The sequence below is a fragment of the Monodelphis domestica genome, chromosome 7, assembly GCF_027887165.1.
Source record: "Monodelphis domestica isolate mMonDom1 chromosome 7, mMonDom1.pri, whole genome shotgun sequence".
Classification (NCBI taxonomy): Eukaryota; Metazoa; Chordata; class Mammalia; order Didelphimorphia; family Didelphidae; genus Monodelphis; species Monodelphis domestica.
The window spans coordinates 226,510,615-226,524,651 of record NC_077233.1 but is presented as its reverse complement, the minus strand read 5'-3'; the positions used below and the strand labels follow the sequence as shown (position 1 = coordinate 226,524,651).

At 38.0% G+C, this 14,037-nt stretch overlaps 1 protein-coding gene across 3 annotated transcripts in view; it reads right to left on the bottom strand.

Moving 5' to 3' along the window:
• TMEM130 (transmembrane protein 130) overlaps nt 1–14,037 on the bottom strand; it is a 43,256-nt gene that overhangs the window by 27,333 nt on the left and 1,886 nt on the right. Inside the window, exon 1 of one of the 3 annotated variants that reach the window (XM_056806507.1) lies at nt 10,665–10,965. The exons of the other annotated variants lie outside the window; for them this stretch is intronic. Within the exon in view, the coding sequence (XP_056662485.1) occupies nt 10,665–10,743 (79 nt within the window). The 5' untranslated portion in view covers nt 10,744–10,965. Of the gene's footprint in view, nt 1–10,664; nt 10,966–14,037 lie in introns of those variants that run through there. 3 annotated transcript variants of the gene reach the window in all.

Sequence of the window (14,037 nt, the reverse complement as noted above, 5' to 3'; positions counted from 1 at the left end):
TAAGGTCAGATAACATATATGTTGTAATATAAGTATATATTTACATATAATATTTACAAATCAATAAGTATATTGTAAACCTCAAAATTTCTCAGACTTATGAATGTTAGGGGTTTCCCCCATTGGGGAATCTTCTACTTAAAAAAAAATTCCCTGGCAAATGGTGAAAACTCTACTTGAGTGTGGGGGCTCCTAGCTATGGGAGTGTCCCTTCTCCACCCTACTTAAGACTGCTTTAGGACAGAAAACTGTTTGCTAAACAATGAAAGTACTTTGATCCATGCTTATGGAAGGGACAGGAAGTTCTTTGAGTCATGACTGTTTTAGAATTGATACAATGGGATACTAAGTACCTATAAAGGTGGGGCAACTTGTAAACTACTTAAACCTAAAAGGGTGATAACTTATTCAGAGGTTTTTTCTTAATGAAATTTGTCAACACAGCAGCATTTTTTCCCCCCGATTTACTAAAGAGATTAAAACTACTCAGCTGTGAATTCAAAATGGGCGGTTCTTTAGAAACATCTACGGTGATTGGTAGATGTAAGGACTTAGGGGAGGTGACAGAGGAGATTTTGCCCTTAAAAATAAGAGCTCAGAGAAGAGCAAAGGCTCTTGATTTCTGACTCTCATTCTGAAGGAGAGCTCCTTGAGGAGCTCCTCTGAGGGGCTCTGTCCCTCTGGGGTAGGAGCTCTGGAGGCTCTTGAGAGAGGCCCTTTGAAACAATCTCTGGCTGGAAGACTCTTTGAGGAAGGACGCTGGCCTGGTGTCACTAGTATCCTTGTTTAGTCAGACCTTGTGGTGAGTGTTAAAAAACTGACTGATTTCTCTTTTAAGACTCAGGTCTAGGCCATATTGGCTTGAGACCCTTCATACTTATTCCTTTCTTACTCTCTCTCTCTCTTTCTTTGATTACTCATTGTATTGTTAATTAAAATCTCTATAAAACCCAATTTACTTGGGTATTTGAATAATTGGGAATATTTCCCTGGTGACCACCTTATATTTGATTTTAAACCCAAGACACCATAGTGAAACATATTTCTGCAGTCAAATTTGCTCACCCTCTCTTATATCTATCACAATTTATATCTTCCACTATTTTAATCACTACAGTTTAAGACCTCAACCATTTTAAATCTCACAATATATGTACATATATTTACTTCATGTATATATAGCTTTTGGGGTCAGGGAACAGGTTGGAAGGGGTGTCAAGAAAAGCCTTTTGCAGGAAGTGGTGCTTTAATTAGGCTATGAACGGTGCTAGGGATCCCAAAAGGCAGTGGTGAGAAGGGATTGCATTCCAAGCATGGGATAAAGCCTGGGCAAGAACATGGAGGTGAGAGAATGGTACACAAGGAACATGTAGGACAGTTCAGTTGGTATTTATGAGGGGTAAATAATTTTAAAATCTGTGTATACAGATAGCCTAGAGGCAAGTTATAAAGGTCTTTAAATGCCAAAAGGGGAATTTTTATTTGATCCTAGAGGCAATAGAGAGCCACCTGAGTTTCCTGAGCAGGAGTATGATATGGGGCACAGGCTATATTTTCAGAGAACCAATTTGGCAGTTATGTGGAAAATAGGCTGGAGAAGGGAGAAGCTGGTGGGCAGGAGGAAAGCAATTATGCCTAATTAATTGCTATACTTGATACAATGATGGCATGTCATTGTGTACCAGAACCCCAAACAAGAAGAGCAGAATCATGGCTAAACAGATTCTTCATCTAGGTTATCAACACTAAACAATATTTATTAGCTTGCCTTTGTGTGTACTATGTTTTGCTGGGCACCACTATCTCCTTTACATCTAGATTAGTGTGTCTTCTTTCTCAACTCAAGCTTTGGCAGCGTTGTGTGATGGAAAAAATTCTGGGATAGAAGTCAGAAGATCGGACTTCTGGATTCACAACTCACTTGCTGTGTGTGACTTCAGCTATGTGAATCAGTCTCTCTTTACTAAAGCTTCCTCGTCTGGCTTTTCATTTCCCCCACTATCTGGGCTTGGGAAAAGTGGAGCAACCAGGCCCAGTACTGAGCTGAAATAAAAAGGAAGGAGGAGCTGTAGCAAAATTGTATCAAAATATAGTTAACATTTCCATACGAAATTAGCATGCCTCAAAACTGTCCCAATACTACTTTAAAATTGACTAAAATTCATTGTACACAGAGACTGATACACTGTGGTACAATCGAAGGTAATGGACTTCCCCATTAGTGTCAATGCAGTGTCCCTGAACAATCTGCAGGGATCTAAAAAACACTATCCACAAGCAGAGGATAAACTGTGGGAGTAAAAACACCAATGATAAGCAACTGCTTGACTACAGGGGTGGAGGGGATATGACTGAGGAGAGACTCTAAATGAACACTCTAATGCAAATACCAACAACATGGAAATGGGTTCGAATCAAGAACACATTTGATACCCAATGGAATCACGCGTCAGCTATGGGAGAGGTGGGGGGTGGGGGGGGGAAGAAAAGAAAATGATCTTTGTTTCCAATGAATAATGTTTGGAAATGACCAAATAAAATAATGTTAAAAAAAGAAAGAAAGATAACATTGGGCACAAGGCAAGTATCAGATGCTGTGTTTGAACAAATGACCATTCTAGCAGAATTGAGTTCATGTTCCCCCTGTGCCCATTTTGTCAACTCTATTTTGAAAGAATCATCTCTTCCTTCCATCTGGCCAAGTGGTTTGTATTTATGCATCTCTGGTAATATCCCATCTGTTTTTCTCTCCTTTAACCCTCACCCAAACTCTCTCTACCATCATTCAGACTCTCATATTTCCACATAGGACGTTGCCATTTCTCATTCCATTCTATCTGCTTCTTTGTGACAAGGTATACTCTTCTAAGCATAAATTATCTCTTCCCAAATATCAATAATACCGAGGAAACCAGATTTATGTTACCTGCTTGGGTGGCCATTCCAACTTTCACCCCTTCAAATCATATGTAAGTTTTTACTCTTTTACAAAATAAAAACATTCATATTTTCAAAAAAATTGACTAAAATGTTATGATTTCACAGCTTCAAATTTACAAAATAAATTTTAATGATTAATTTTTTTTAAAAGTAGCAAGTGACTAGCATGACCAGCCATCTACAGGGTTAGTGAGTAACCTAGACAGAAATGAGCAGGCGCCTGAGAGAATCTCTAACCACTGTGACAGATTTCCCAACAGGGAAGAGTTGGTGAGGGTCCAGCAAGAATGATCCAGGCCAGAGTCAGTGGGAAGGGCAAAATGGCTAGTTTTTCATGACTGGGCAAGCAAGCATGGGAATTTCAGCCTTAGTGGCTGGCTGGGTCATCTGCTTTGATAGGTAGACAAATCACACTGCTCTGGGAAACCACATAGTTTATTTATCCTGCTCTCTCAAGAACAATTCAAATATTTAAAATTTGCCTATTCTTACTTGCCTTAGCTTTGCCCCCTGGCCTACAGAGCCTGCCTGTCCTTAGCCCAAGAGCTACCATCATTTTAGGTAAGGGTGAATGATTGCCAATGTGAAGGGCAACAAAAATCCCCCAAATCTGTTTCTGGTCAGCTTGCCACAGTTGCTGTAATTCCCACTATGCCATATTCCTTCAGAAAGACTTGCTGGAGCCATAGCTAGAGTCAAAATCAGTTCCCTATAATGCAAAAGGGCCCAGGCAACTCATCTTGGAGAACCCTTCAGGAAGCATGCTTTTTGATATTTGGTGGCTACACCAAGAAGCCAGGAAGATGGAGACAAGATTGAGTCTCCCTGGAATCTCTCTACCATTCCTGAAGTGAGCATGCTTTCTAATACTTCTTAAGGGGAGTTCAGGGCTACAGCAGCAAATAAGCTAACCCCTAGAAGGAGAATACACAGAAGACAGAGACAAAATTGAGGGAAGCACCTGAGTTAGGTCACCAGGAAACAGAGGCAGCAGAAAGTACATCTAAATTTTGCTTCAATGAGAGGGACCAGGAACCAGCCACTCAATACAAAATGGTAGCAGGACAGTAATAGCAGCATCCAGACTGCAAAGAGGACAGAACCAGGCAGGACCTGCCCACATTATTCAAGAGCTTTGTAAGGGAAGTAAATCCTATACTTGGCAGTCACATTCTAGGAGCTAGGGTTGGAGATGATTAAGAAAACTCTAAATATAATGATGGAATACTATGGATAAGAGAGACCCAAGAAGTAAATCAAGAATATGAAGGTAAGTCCACAATAAGTACAAGAAGAGCCTCAGAAAAAAAAAAAAAGAATAGCTCAGTGACAAGTACCCCAAAATTAGATGAAGAAATAATTTTTTTCATTTTTCTATTGTCATGCAAAACGCACTCCCAGTTGGTCATTATTATACGAGCACTGTCATACATAACCAAAACCTCAAAATAAAACCAAAGATACACTGATGTGAAAGACTGACTCCAACAGTTCTTTCTCTGGAGGTGAAGAGCATTCACTGTCATAAGTCATTCAGGATTGTCCCAGATCACTGCATTGCTGAGAGTAAAGTTCTCACTCATAATTATCATCCAATATTGCTGTTGTATACAATGAAAAAAGAAGTTCTTAAAAATTTTAGAAAAAAACATTTGGAAGGAGAATAAACAGCTTAAACAGAAGATTAAAACTATTACCCCAGCAGTAGCCTCTCTGAAAGATGGAATAGAGCCAACAGAACTCAATGATTTAGTGAGATGACAAGAAATATTAGAATAAATTAAAGAAAAATATTAGAACAAAGTTGAAGAAAAATGAGAACATGTGATGTATCTACTATCAAAAAAGACCAAGAAATACTTTAAGAATTACTGGATTCCTTGTGTCCATGATCAAACAAATAAGAAAAAAATCATACCTCATTTCTAGAAATTATAAAGGAAAACTGACTAGATCTAACAGCAAAGTGAAAATAGAAAAAAAATCCATTAGTTACCTCCTGAAAAAAAAGGAATATCAGTCAAAATCCAAATCTTCCAGAACAATGAAAAATATTTCAATTAAGTATCAAAAAAAAAAAACTTGTCCAGATTATGTAAGATGATGCTGCAACTACTATAAAAGGGGGAGGGCGGATATCCTGAAATATAATATTCCTAAAGGCAAAAGGAAAAGACTTCGTGCAAGAATAACTTATTCTGAAAAACCAAGTATAAGCCTTTGAATAAAAAAAATTAAGTTTTATCACTAGAACCAGAAACATCCAATTGATGGTAATTTTTCTTCATAACTTACTATATTTTCTCCTATCTATGCAATTCTTTTCTTGTTTTTCCTTTTCCTTCCCTTTCTTTTTTCTTTTTCTTTTTTGAAAATTGTATTTAATTAGTCAATTTAGAACATTATTCCTTGGTTACGTGCAATTCCACTGGGTTTTACATGTGTCCTTGATCAGAACCTATTTCCATGTTGCTGATGTTTGCACTAGGATGATCATTTAGAGTCTACATCCCCAGTCATATCCCCTTGACTCATGTAATAAAGCAATTGTTTTTCTTCTGTGTTTCTACTCCCAGTTTTCCCTCTGAATGTGGATAGTGTTCTTTCTCATAGATTCCTCCAAGTTGTTCAGGATCACTGCATTGCCACTAATGGAGAAGTCCATTACATTCAATTTTACCACAGTGTATCTGTCTGTGTATAATGTTCTCCTGGTTCTGCTCCTTTCACTCTGCATCAATTCCTGGAGGTCATCCCAGTTCACATGGAATTCTTCCAGTTCATTATTTCTTTAAGTACAATACTTTTAAGTATTCTTGATGAAAAAACTGGAGCTAGGGATGATCTTTGAAACTCGAAAACAGAAAAGAAGAAAAATCTAGAATGACAAATATAGTCAAGCAACTAGTAAGGGTAAAATGATGGTCATGTTTATATTCTAACAGAGAAGAGACAAGTTATTCTCCAAGATCCCATTGTGCCCAAGGATCCTAGAGGGAGTAAAAAAAAGATAAATGCAGAGCTTGAATATGGCTTTCTTCTGTTTTGTTTGGTTTGGTTGTTGGGGGGAGGGGTGGTTTTAAGAAAGAAAAGAAAAATTAAAAAGGAAAAAAGAAAAGAGAAAGAGAAGGACTACATTAGGACAGATAAGAGGGAAGAAGAGATAGGAACTTAATATTTTTCACAATTTAGCATTCCAGAAAAAAAGTCAAGACACAAATGGTAGAAGGGTTTAGAGGAAATGGAGCACATCACAAACCTCACTCTATCTGAAATAAACAATGGTAAGTTGAACACATATACTTCAAACACATATGTACACACACACATACAGAGTTTGGGATAGAAAGATATTAAATTCAACAGAGATGAAACTGAAAATAGGAATGGAGTGAGGGAATGTTTAAAAGGAAAAAAGAAAAAGAAAAACGGTAATTCCTGCCCTTGAGAAGGTCACAATGTAGGGGAAGAAAGGCAACATATAAAAAAAGAATATGAAAAAGGTAGTGGGAGGGTGAGTACCCTGGCTCAGGGGTGAAATCCTGCATACAGGTAGAAAATGATGAAATGTCTGTCTTGGGCTCCTTGACTCTACCCTCACAGGTCATTAACTTCCTCAACTTTAAGTTCTTTGTTTTCTTTCTTACCTCAGGCACACACAGGAGTAGTCATGTCTTAGATCTTACCATATATTTACAAATGTGCCAAACCCCAACCTGAGTTATCCCTATCACAACTACCTTTTTCCCTCCAACTCAAGGACTACATCATTCTGTGTTGCTGACTAGGTCCAGTAAAATTTTATATCATCTAATCTCAACTTACCCTTCACTGCTTTGAGACAATTAAAAAAATTTCTTCCCCAATTGATGCTTTATCATGCTCCTCACAGAGGCTATTAAAAAAAAAATTCCTCTTCTTATTCTTATACCACAATTTGTTATATCATTCCCCAATAACATAAAAAGAAATCTAAGGCACCCTCTTGGCTTTTAGTTTCTTGCCAACAGTCTATAAGCCATTTTGAACCAGGATACCCCATTGACATCTCAAAATCAACATGTCCAAAATAAAATTCCTTATCTTCCCTTATAAACTCATCCCCCCTCTAAACTTTCCATTTGCTCTAAGCAACATATATCTCCCAGTTTGGTACCCTGGGAAACATCCTTGACTCTTTCCTCTTCTCCATTCCCCATATCCTAATATTTGTCAGTTCTACCTCCTCTAACATCTCTCTTTTCTTCTCTTCATTCATTCTGCCCCTACCCCTACCCTTCTTCAAGTCCTCATGACCCATTCTCTGGACTATTTCAACATTTTCCTTTCTGTATCTATTCTTTCCCCTCTCCAATCTGTTCCTACTCTTCAGTTTAATTAATATTGCCCAAACACAGGTCTAGGTCACTCCCCTGCTCAAAAATCAGTGTCATTTAGTCAATTCTTTTGATTAAAATAAAAATTAGAATTAATATAGTACTTGAAGTTTTGCAAAGTGCTTTACAAATTATTTCAATTGATTCTCACAATAGTCCTGAGAGGTAGGTGCTATTATTATTATCTCCATTTTACAGATTAGGAAATTGAGACAATCAGAGGTTAAATGACTTGCCTAGGGCCACACAGCTAGCAAATGATTGAGTCTGCATTTAAACTCAGGGCTTCTTTACTCTAGATACATAGCTCCACTAGTTACCAATACAAACTCCTTTGCTTAGCATTTAAAAGTTACAATATGGGCCCTATCTATCTTTCTGAATTTATTTAATATGATTTTACTTTATGTATTCCACATTCCTACCAACAAACCTACTAGCCAAGATATTTTCTGAGATTCACAGTCCATCTCTTCTCAGAACCTTTGCATAGATTGTGCCTCAAGCCTAGTATGCACTCATTCCTCTCCTCTGCTACAAGAACATCAAGCTTCTTTTAAACCTCAGTTCTGGTATCACCTCCTGATGGAAACCTTTTCTGATCCCAAGTTATTAGTTCTCTTTTCCTTCAGAAATTATTGTGTTTAATTATTTGTGCTACAAGAAATGATGAACAGGATGATTTCAGAAAGAGTTGGAAAGATCTACATGAACTGATGCAGAGTGAAATGAGTAGAACCAGGAGAGCATTGTACACAGTAACAGCAATATTATGGAATGATCAACTGTGAAAGACTTAGCTACTCTCAGCAATACAATGATCCAGGACATTTTTTAAAGACTTATGACAAAGAATGTCATCTGCTGGGATAACATCAGGCCACAATGCCTTGACAGAGTCACATGTGGGAGACTGGGAATGCCACAGAGTGGTCCTTGGTGAGATGTGATTGCCCATCCAGTCCTCCTTTACATGACCTCTTTCATCAATGCCCCTTACCTATGAATTGACATGATTATTATTCCCCCTAGTCTCAAAAGAAATAATGCAAAAGCAAAACACATGTACCCTTATTCACCAAAACAACACCAAAAGATCAGACCCTCAAACGCAATCCCAAAAGACTATCATGGGTTAACTTTTACTTAGGTACATAATTCCCAGCAAAATCGCAGCTACAGGCCAAGCCCAAAACTTTCCCACTCACAGAAACCTATTCTCATGAAGCCAGCACACAAATAGAAGCTCATACAATAATTATATCAAGCTTCAGTATGCCTCAGTGACTTGATTACACAAATCAGTAACTCAGAAACTCCCTAGAAGCCACCAGTCTAAATTTGAATTATGTTCCCAGTACCCCTCAACCTCAATGATAGGATTATTGAATTGTCTTTTAAGAATTGCTGATTAATTATTCCATTTTATTAAAAGCAATAAGTAATTTTTCTTGTTTGTAAGCTCAAAACTTCTCACAGTGTAACGAGAAAGTTAAGCCACCTGTGACAAAATCATTTATCTTGTATACTGCCTGTAATCACAATACAAAAATATAGAGTGTTAATCAAGTAATTTGTTAAAAGTTAATGTATCACTTTTCCAATTACCTCTCTTTGAACATGTGTGTTAGGTAATGTAATCTGTATGCCAAGAAAATGGGTATAAAATAAAAGCCAAGCATGGGAATGGCAGAGCATTTATCAGATGCAAAGCAGTCCCATGGCCATAATAATTAAGCTGCCTTCCATTTGTTATTTATTTTGACTGATCATTTGCCACCAGTTGGGAAATCCTGGAGTTGCAAATGAGGCTAGACCCTGCCTGTGGCAGTTATCAACCTCCAGAGAAAGAATTGTTGGAATCTGAATTTTGGCTTTATATGATTATTCCCTTACAAAAATGAACAATATGGAAATGTTTTGCATTATAATATATGTATAACCCTGATCAAATTGCTTATCAGCTCCTGGAAGGGGGAAGGGATAGAGGGATAGAGACATATATGTATCATGTAACTTCATAAAACCTATATAGAAATTGTTATTACATGTAATAAATAAAAATAAGATCTTTATAATAAAAAGAAATTATTGTATTTATCTGTGTTTAGGTTATGTGCCTAGATGGAGTTTTATTTTTGACTTGGTATTTCCATCACTTAGCAGGCATGTACCTGACAAAGAGTAGATGTTCAATAAATACTTATTGAAGTTATTTAAATCTGAAATCCTTTGTCAAAATGAATGTGTTACCTGGAAGTAATTATGTCTTAAGATATGAACTGCCATCACACCTGAGTAGACAGGTGAATATCAGGTTATTTGGTTAGATCACTCAGCAAAGAAAGCAGAGTTCTTAATAAGTGGGAACCAGGACAGTGAAGTTTTTATGGAGAAGAAAGAGTTAGGAAATGAGTAGAATAGAACTCATCATCACATAATTGACCCTTTAAAAAAAGAGATTTCTAAAAACAAAGAAGTCCAGAGAATAGGACTTTCCTAAAGTCATAATGCTAGCTAATCCCAGAGCTAAGGCTAATTCCTGACCCTCAGGTCAGTGTTCTTCATACTCTTATTCTTTGGACAGAGTTACTCAAAAACAGTTGTTTCATATGACAGTGAGAGCAAAATTGGATAAGTAGTGACAAAAGTACATTTTTTTTCCTAACGGGTCTCTCCAAAGCTATTCACAATTACCCATCTTGTTCTTTTCCCCCCCGGAGAATAAATAGTGACAAGGAAAAAACGACAGAAGAAAAACATAGAGAGATCTACCTTTTGGAAGTTCCATTTATCAACATATCAACAGGCATCCTAATGATCTGTAAAGTGACATTGTGTATCCACACTATAATCAACCACCAAATGAAACCCTGGGGACTATGGAATTTGCTGCAGGCCTCTGAAGGATGAATACAATGCAGAGAATGCCCTCAGCATCTCCTAGGGAAAGCTGCATTCCGAGAAGGGTCTTGCTACAGCTGGACAAAATACTGATCAAGATTAGCCCATTCATTGCTGTCTAGTCTAGGTGTAATGGATGGCCCTGGACTACTTCAATAGCCTCTTACATAGTCTTTCTCCACATGTGAAAATACTTCAGTTCATAAATGCTCGGACCCATGATCACAAGGAGATACAAGGTCACTTTGAGCTTTTTTCTGAAGCAAAATTCAGAAAGTAGTTGCTTAATCAATTCCTCCCTCTTTCTTTCTTCTTTACTGTACAGCTTTTTAAGAGACTAATGATTGCCATTACATATTGTATTATATATTATATCATAATAATGATCACAGCCAAGAAAAAAAGAATGCTTTCCCAAGAATACAGATAGGTTGAGCCATCTACCTGCTTGCCGAATATTCTCCAGCTGAACTCTGTGAGTCTTTATTCCCTCAGCCCTGGCCACGTCCTTTTTTGTTGACATTTTCAAGGGTTCCTAGACTCAGGGTACAATGTGCAAAGTCACATTATTTTCTTTATCACTTGAAAGAAAAATTCCATGTACCATATACCATGGAGAGAATTGTTGCTCTGTTGTTTCAGTTGTCTTTTGATTCTTTGTGACCCTATTTAGGGGTTTTCTTGGCAAAGACTCTCCTACAAATATATTAAAAATAGATACAAAGTAGGCTTGGAGACAGGAGATCCTGGGTTCAAATATGATCTCAGATATTTCCATAGTCGTGTGACCCTGGGCAAATCACTTAATGCCAATTGCCTAGCCCCTATCCTTCGTCTGCCTTAGAATTGATACATGATATCTATTCTAAAACAGAAGGTAAAGATTAAAAAAAAAATAGATACAAGGTGGTTTTAGGAAGGTCCTAGGAGCTGGAGGCAATTAAAAAAATACTTCATATAGAACAGTGATGGCGAGCTTCTGGCATGGGTGCCAAAGATGGCACAAAGAGTGTTCTCTGTGGGCATGTGGCCACCCTCCCCAGAGTTTGTTACTAGAAAGGCAGGAGGGACTCAGGTGGAGCTGCTCTCCTCCCCCCTCTCCACCAGGCCTGAAGACATTTCTCACATCACCCACCCCTCTGCCCAGCAGCCTAATGGGAGCTTGCAAGGGGTAAGGTGGGTGGCTCACAAGTGTCTGAGCTACAGGGGAGTGAAGTCCTTGGACCACTTCCCTCCCCCTTTCTACACATGTTTAGGGCATTCTTCACTTCACCCACCCTTCTGTCTAGCAGCTCAGTGGGAGCACTTTCTCCCTCCCCTATGTGGGGTAAAGGGGGAGTAGGGGATGCCTGGCACTTGCAGGGGGAGGGGCATGCCACAAGGTCTCTGGGGGGCAGTCACAGCACTTGGTCTAGGGCATAGGGTGGGGGATGGGGCCCAGCACTCCATCTCTAAAAGATTGTCATTACTGATATAGAAGATAGTACTTGATCTTCTAAATGTAATTCTCCTACTCTTCCTACTACACTCCTATATTCAGCTATATTATTAAGGAAATAGTTTGGGATCTTTTGGTAAACTACAAATCTAACCACTATTACTGACCTTATTTCTAAGAGAAAATGGATATTCCAAGTTGAAAACAATCAACTTACGAACTTTTAGAATATCACTTTCTAAGTTAGGAGTTTTGAGTAAGATCTAAAGAAAAAGAAACTTCATTTCTGTGTAAATTATCAAATGAAATGAACCCAGACATCTCAGGGAGATGAGGGTCTAAGCTTTGGACCCTTAAAAGCAGATTTCTTTTGGAGATACATGCCTTATTTTACATTCTTCCAAAAAAAAAAATCAGATCAAGACTCTAAATTCTTTTAAAAAGAAAAAAAGGGAGGCTAAAGGTCTGTGAGCTTTAATTCCTAATTCATTTAAAATTATATAAGTGTATATAAATATATAGATGTGTTTGAATACATATATATTTAAATTATCATACTTTTTGCTGTTGTTCAGTTGTTTTCCAGTCATGTGTGACTCTTAGTAACCTCATTTGGAATTTTCTTGGCAAAGATACAGGAGAGGTTTGCCATTTCTTTATCCAATTGATTTTATAGATGAGGAAACTGAAGCCAACAGTGTTAAATGACTTGCTCATGATCACACAGCTAGTAAGTGTCTGAAGCCAGATTTGAATTCAGAAAGATGAGTCTTCCTCACTCCAGACCTGGCACTCTATCCACTCTATCAGCTATGTATTATTTAGCCCTAGACTCTGAACTGGCTTTTTTAATGTCCCCTCTCTCTCTCTCTCTCTCTCTCTCTCTCTCTCTCTCTCTCTCTCTCTCTGTGTGTGTGTGTGTGTGTGTGTGTGTGTGTGTCTATCTGTCTATCTCTCTCTCTCTCCTGTCTGCCTGTCTCTCTCCTCAGTTTACCTATCTGTAAAACAAATATTGCTTCTATTAGGTGCTTCATTGGGTTGATGTTAGGAAAGTACTTTGTAAGCTCTAAAGAATTATATGTGCATTATATGAAGAGAAGTTGTGTAACATAGTAGGTAAAGAATTATCTGAGCTCAAGTCATGTAGACATAGATTCAAATTCAGTCTGACACATAGAGGCTGTTGGGCCATAGGCAGTGTTCCTGATAATTTTTACAGCACTATATATATAGCCCCTTAGAGTCCTGGGCAATATTCAAAGACTATAAATAACCAGAACATTTGCTGAATAGCACTGGTAGAAGGAATTTCTCACTAGAAACTTTCTACACCAATAAAATCACAGGTTCCATCAAAATAAATAAATAAATACAGCATATACAAATGTCAGAGCTCTTGGCCTGACTAGTTTTGACTTTGAATCTGGTCACATGACCATGGGAACAGAATGGGCTGCCTCAAAAAGTAGCAGATTTCCTCTTACTATAGGTCTCCTTCCCCTTAAACTTTGTTCATAGTGCAAAATGTGGTTTAAAAAGAAATGTTTTACTCAAGGGGAGAAAGATAAAAAATTATGGCACTAATGAAACTGGCTTAAAAATGTCATGATCTCAGGGTAGCCCAGAGGATAGAGCACCAGGCCTGGAGTTGGAAGGACCTGGGTTCAAATTTGGATTCACATACTTCCTAGCATTGTGACCCTGGGCAAGTCATTTTAACCTTGTTTGTCTAACCTTTGCCCTTCTGGCTTAGGAGTTGTTACTAAGGCAGAAAGTAAGGGTTTTTAAAAAAAAATGTATGATCTAGGGAGTGCTGATGACCTGCCAATTAATAGCCCAAAGAGTCATGTGTTAGAAGGTGCCAAACAAGAAATATCAAAATGGTAAGGTATACTTTTCCCAGGCTGCCAGTAATGAGCCTGGACTAGTACCCTTTCCAATCATGAATGTGGTAAGAATTAGAAGGAAAATGGGCCCATTGTGATCAATTTCCCTTCATTTTGGACTGTCTGTGATGACAGCCTCAGCTATTAGGGACCCATTTCAGAGTTAGATCTTGGATAGCTAATTCATGAAAACTACTACCAAGAAGGAAAAGAAGTTGTTTTCACTTGTGTCTGACTCTTTGTGACCCCCTTCAAAGTGTTTTTGGCATAGATCCTGGAATGATTTTTTGTTTTCTTCTTCATCACATTTGACAGATGAGGAACTGAGGCAAACAGGGTTACATGACTTGTCCACAGTCACACAGACTTAGTAAGTGTCTGAGGTCAGAGTTGAATTCAGGAAAAGGAGTCTTCCTGACTCCAGACCTGGCAATCTATTCACTGGCACCACTTGGCTGGCAATTAATCAGTCAATATGCATTTATTAATGCAT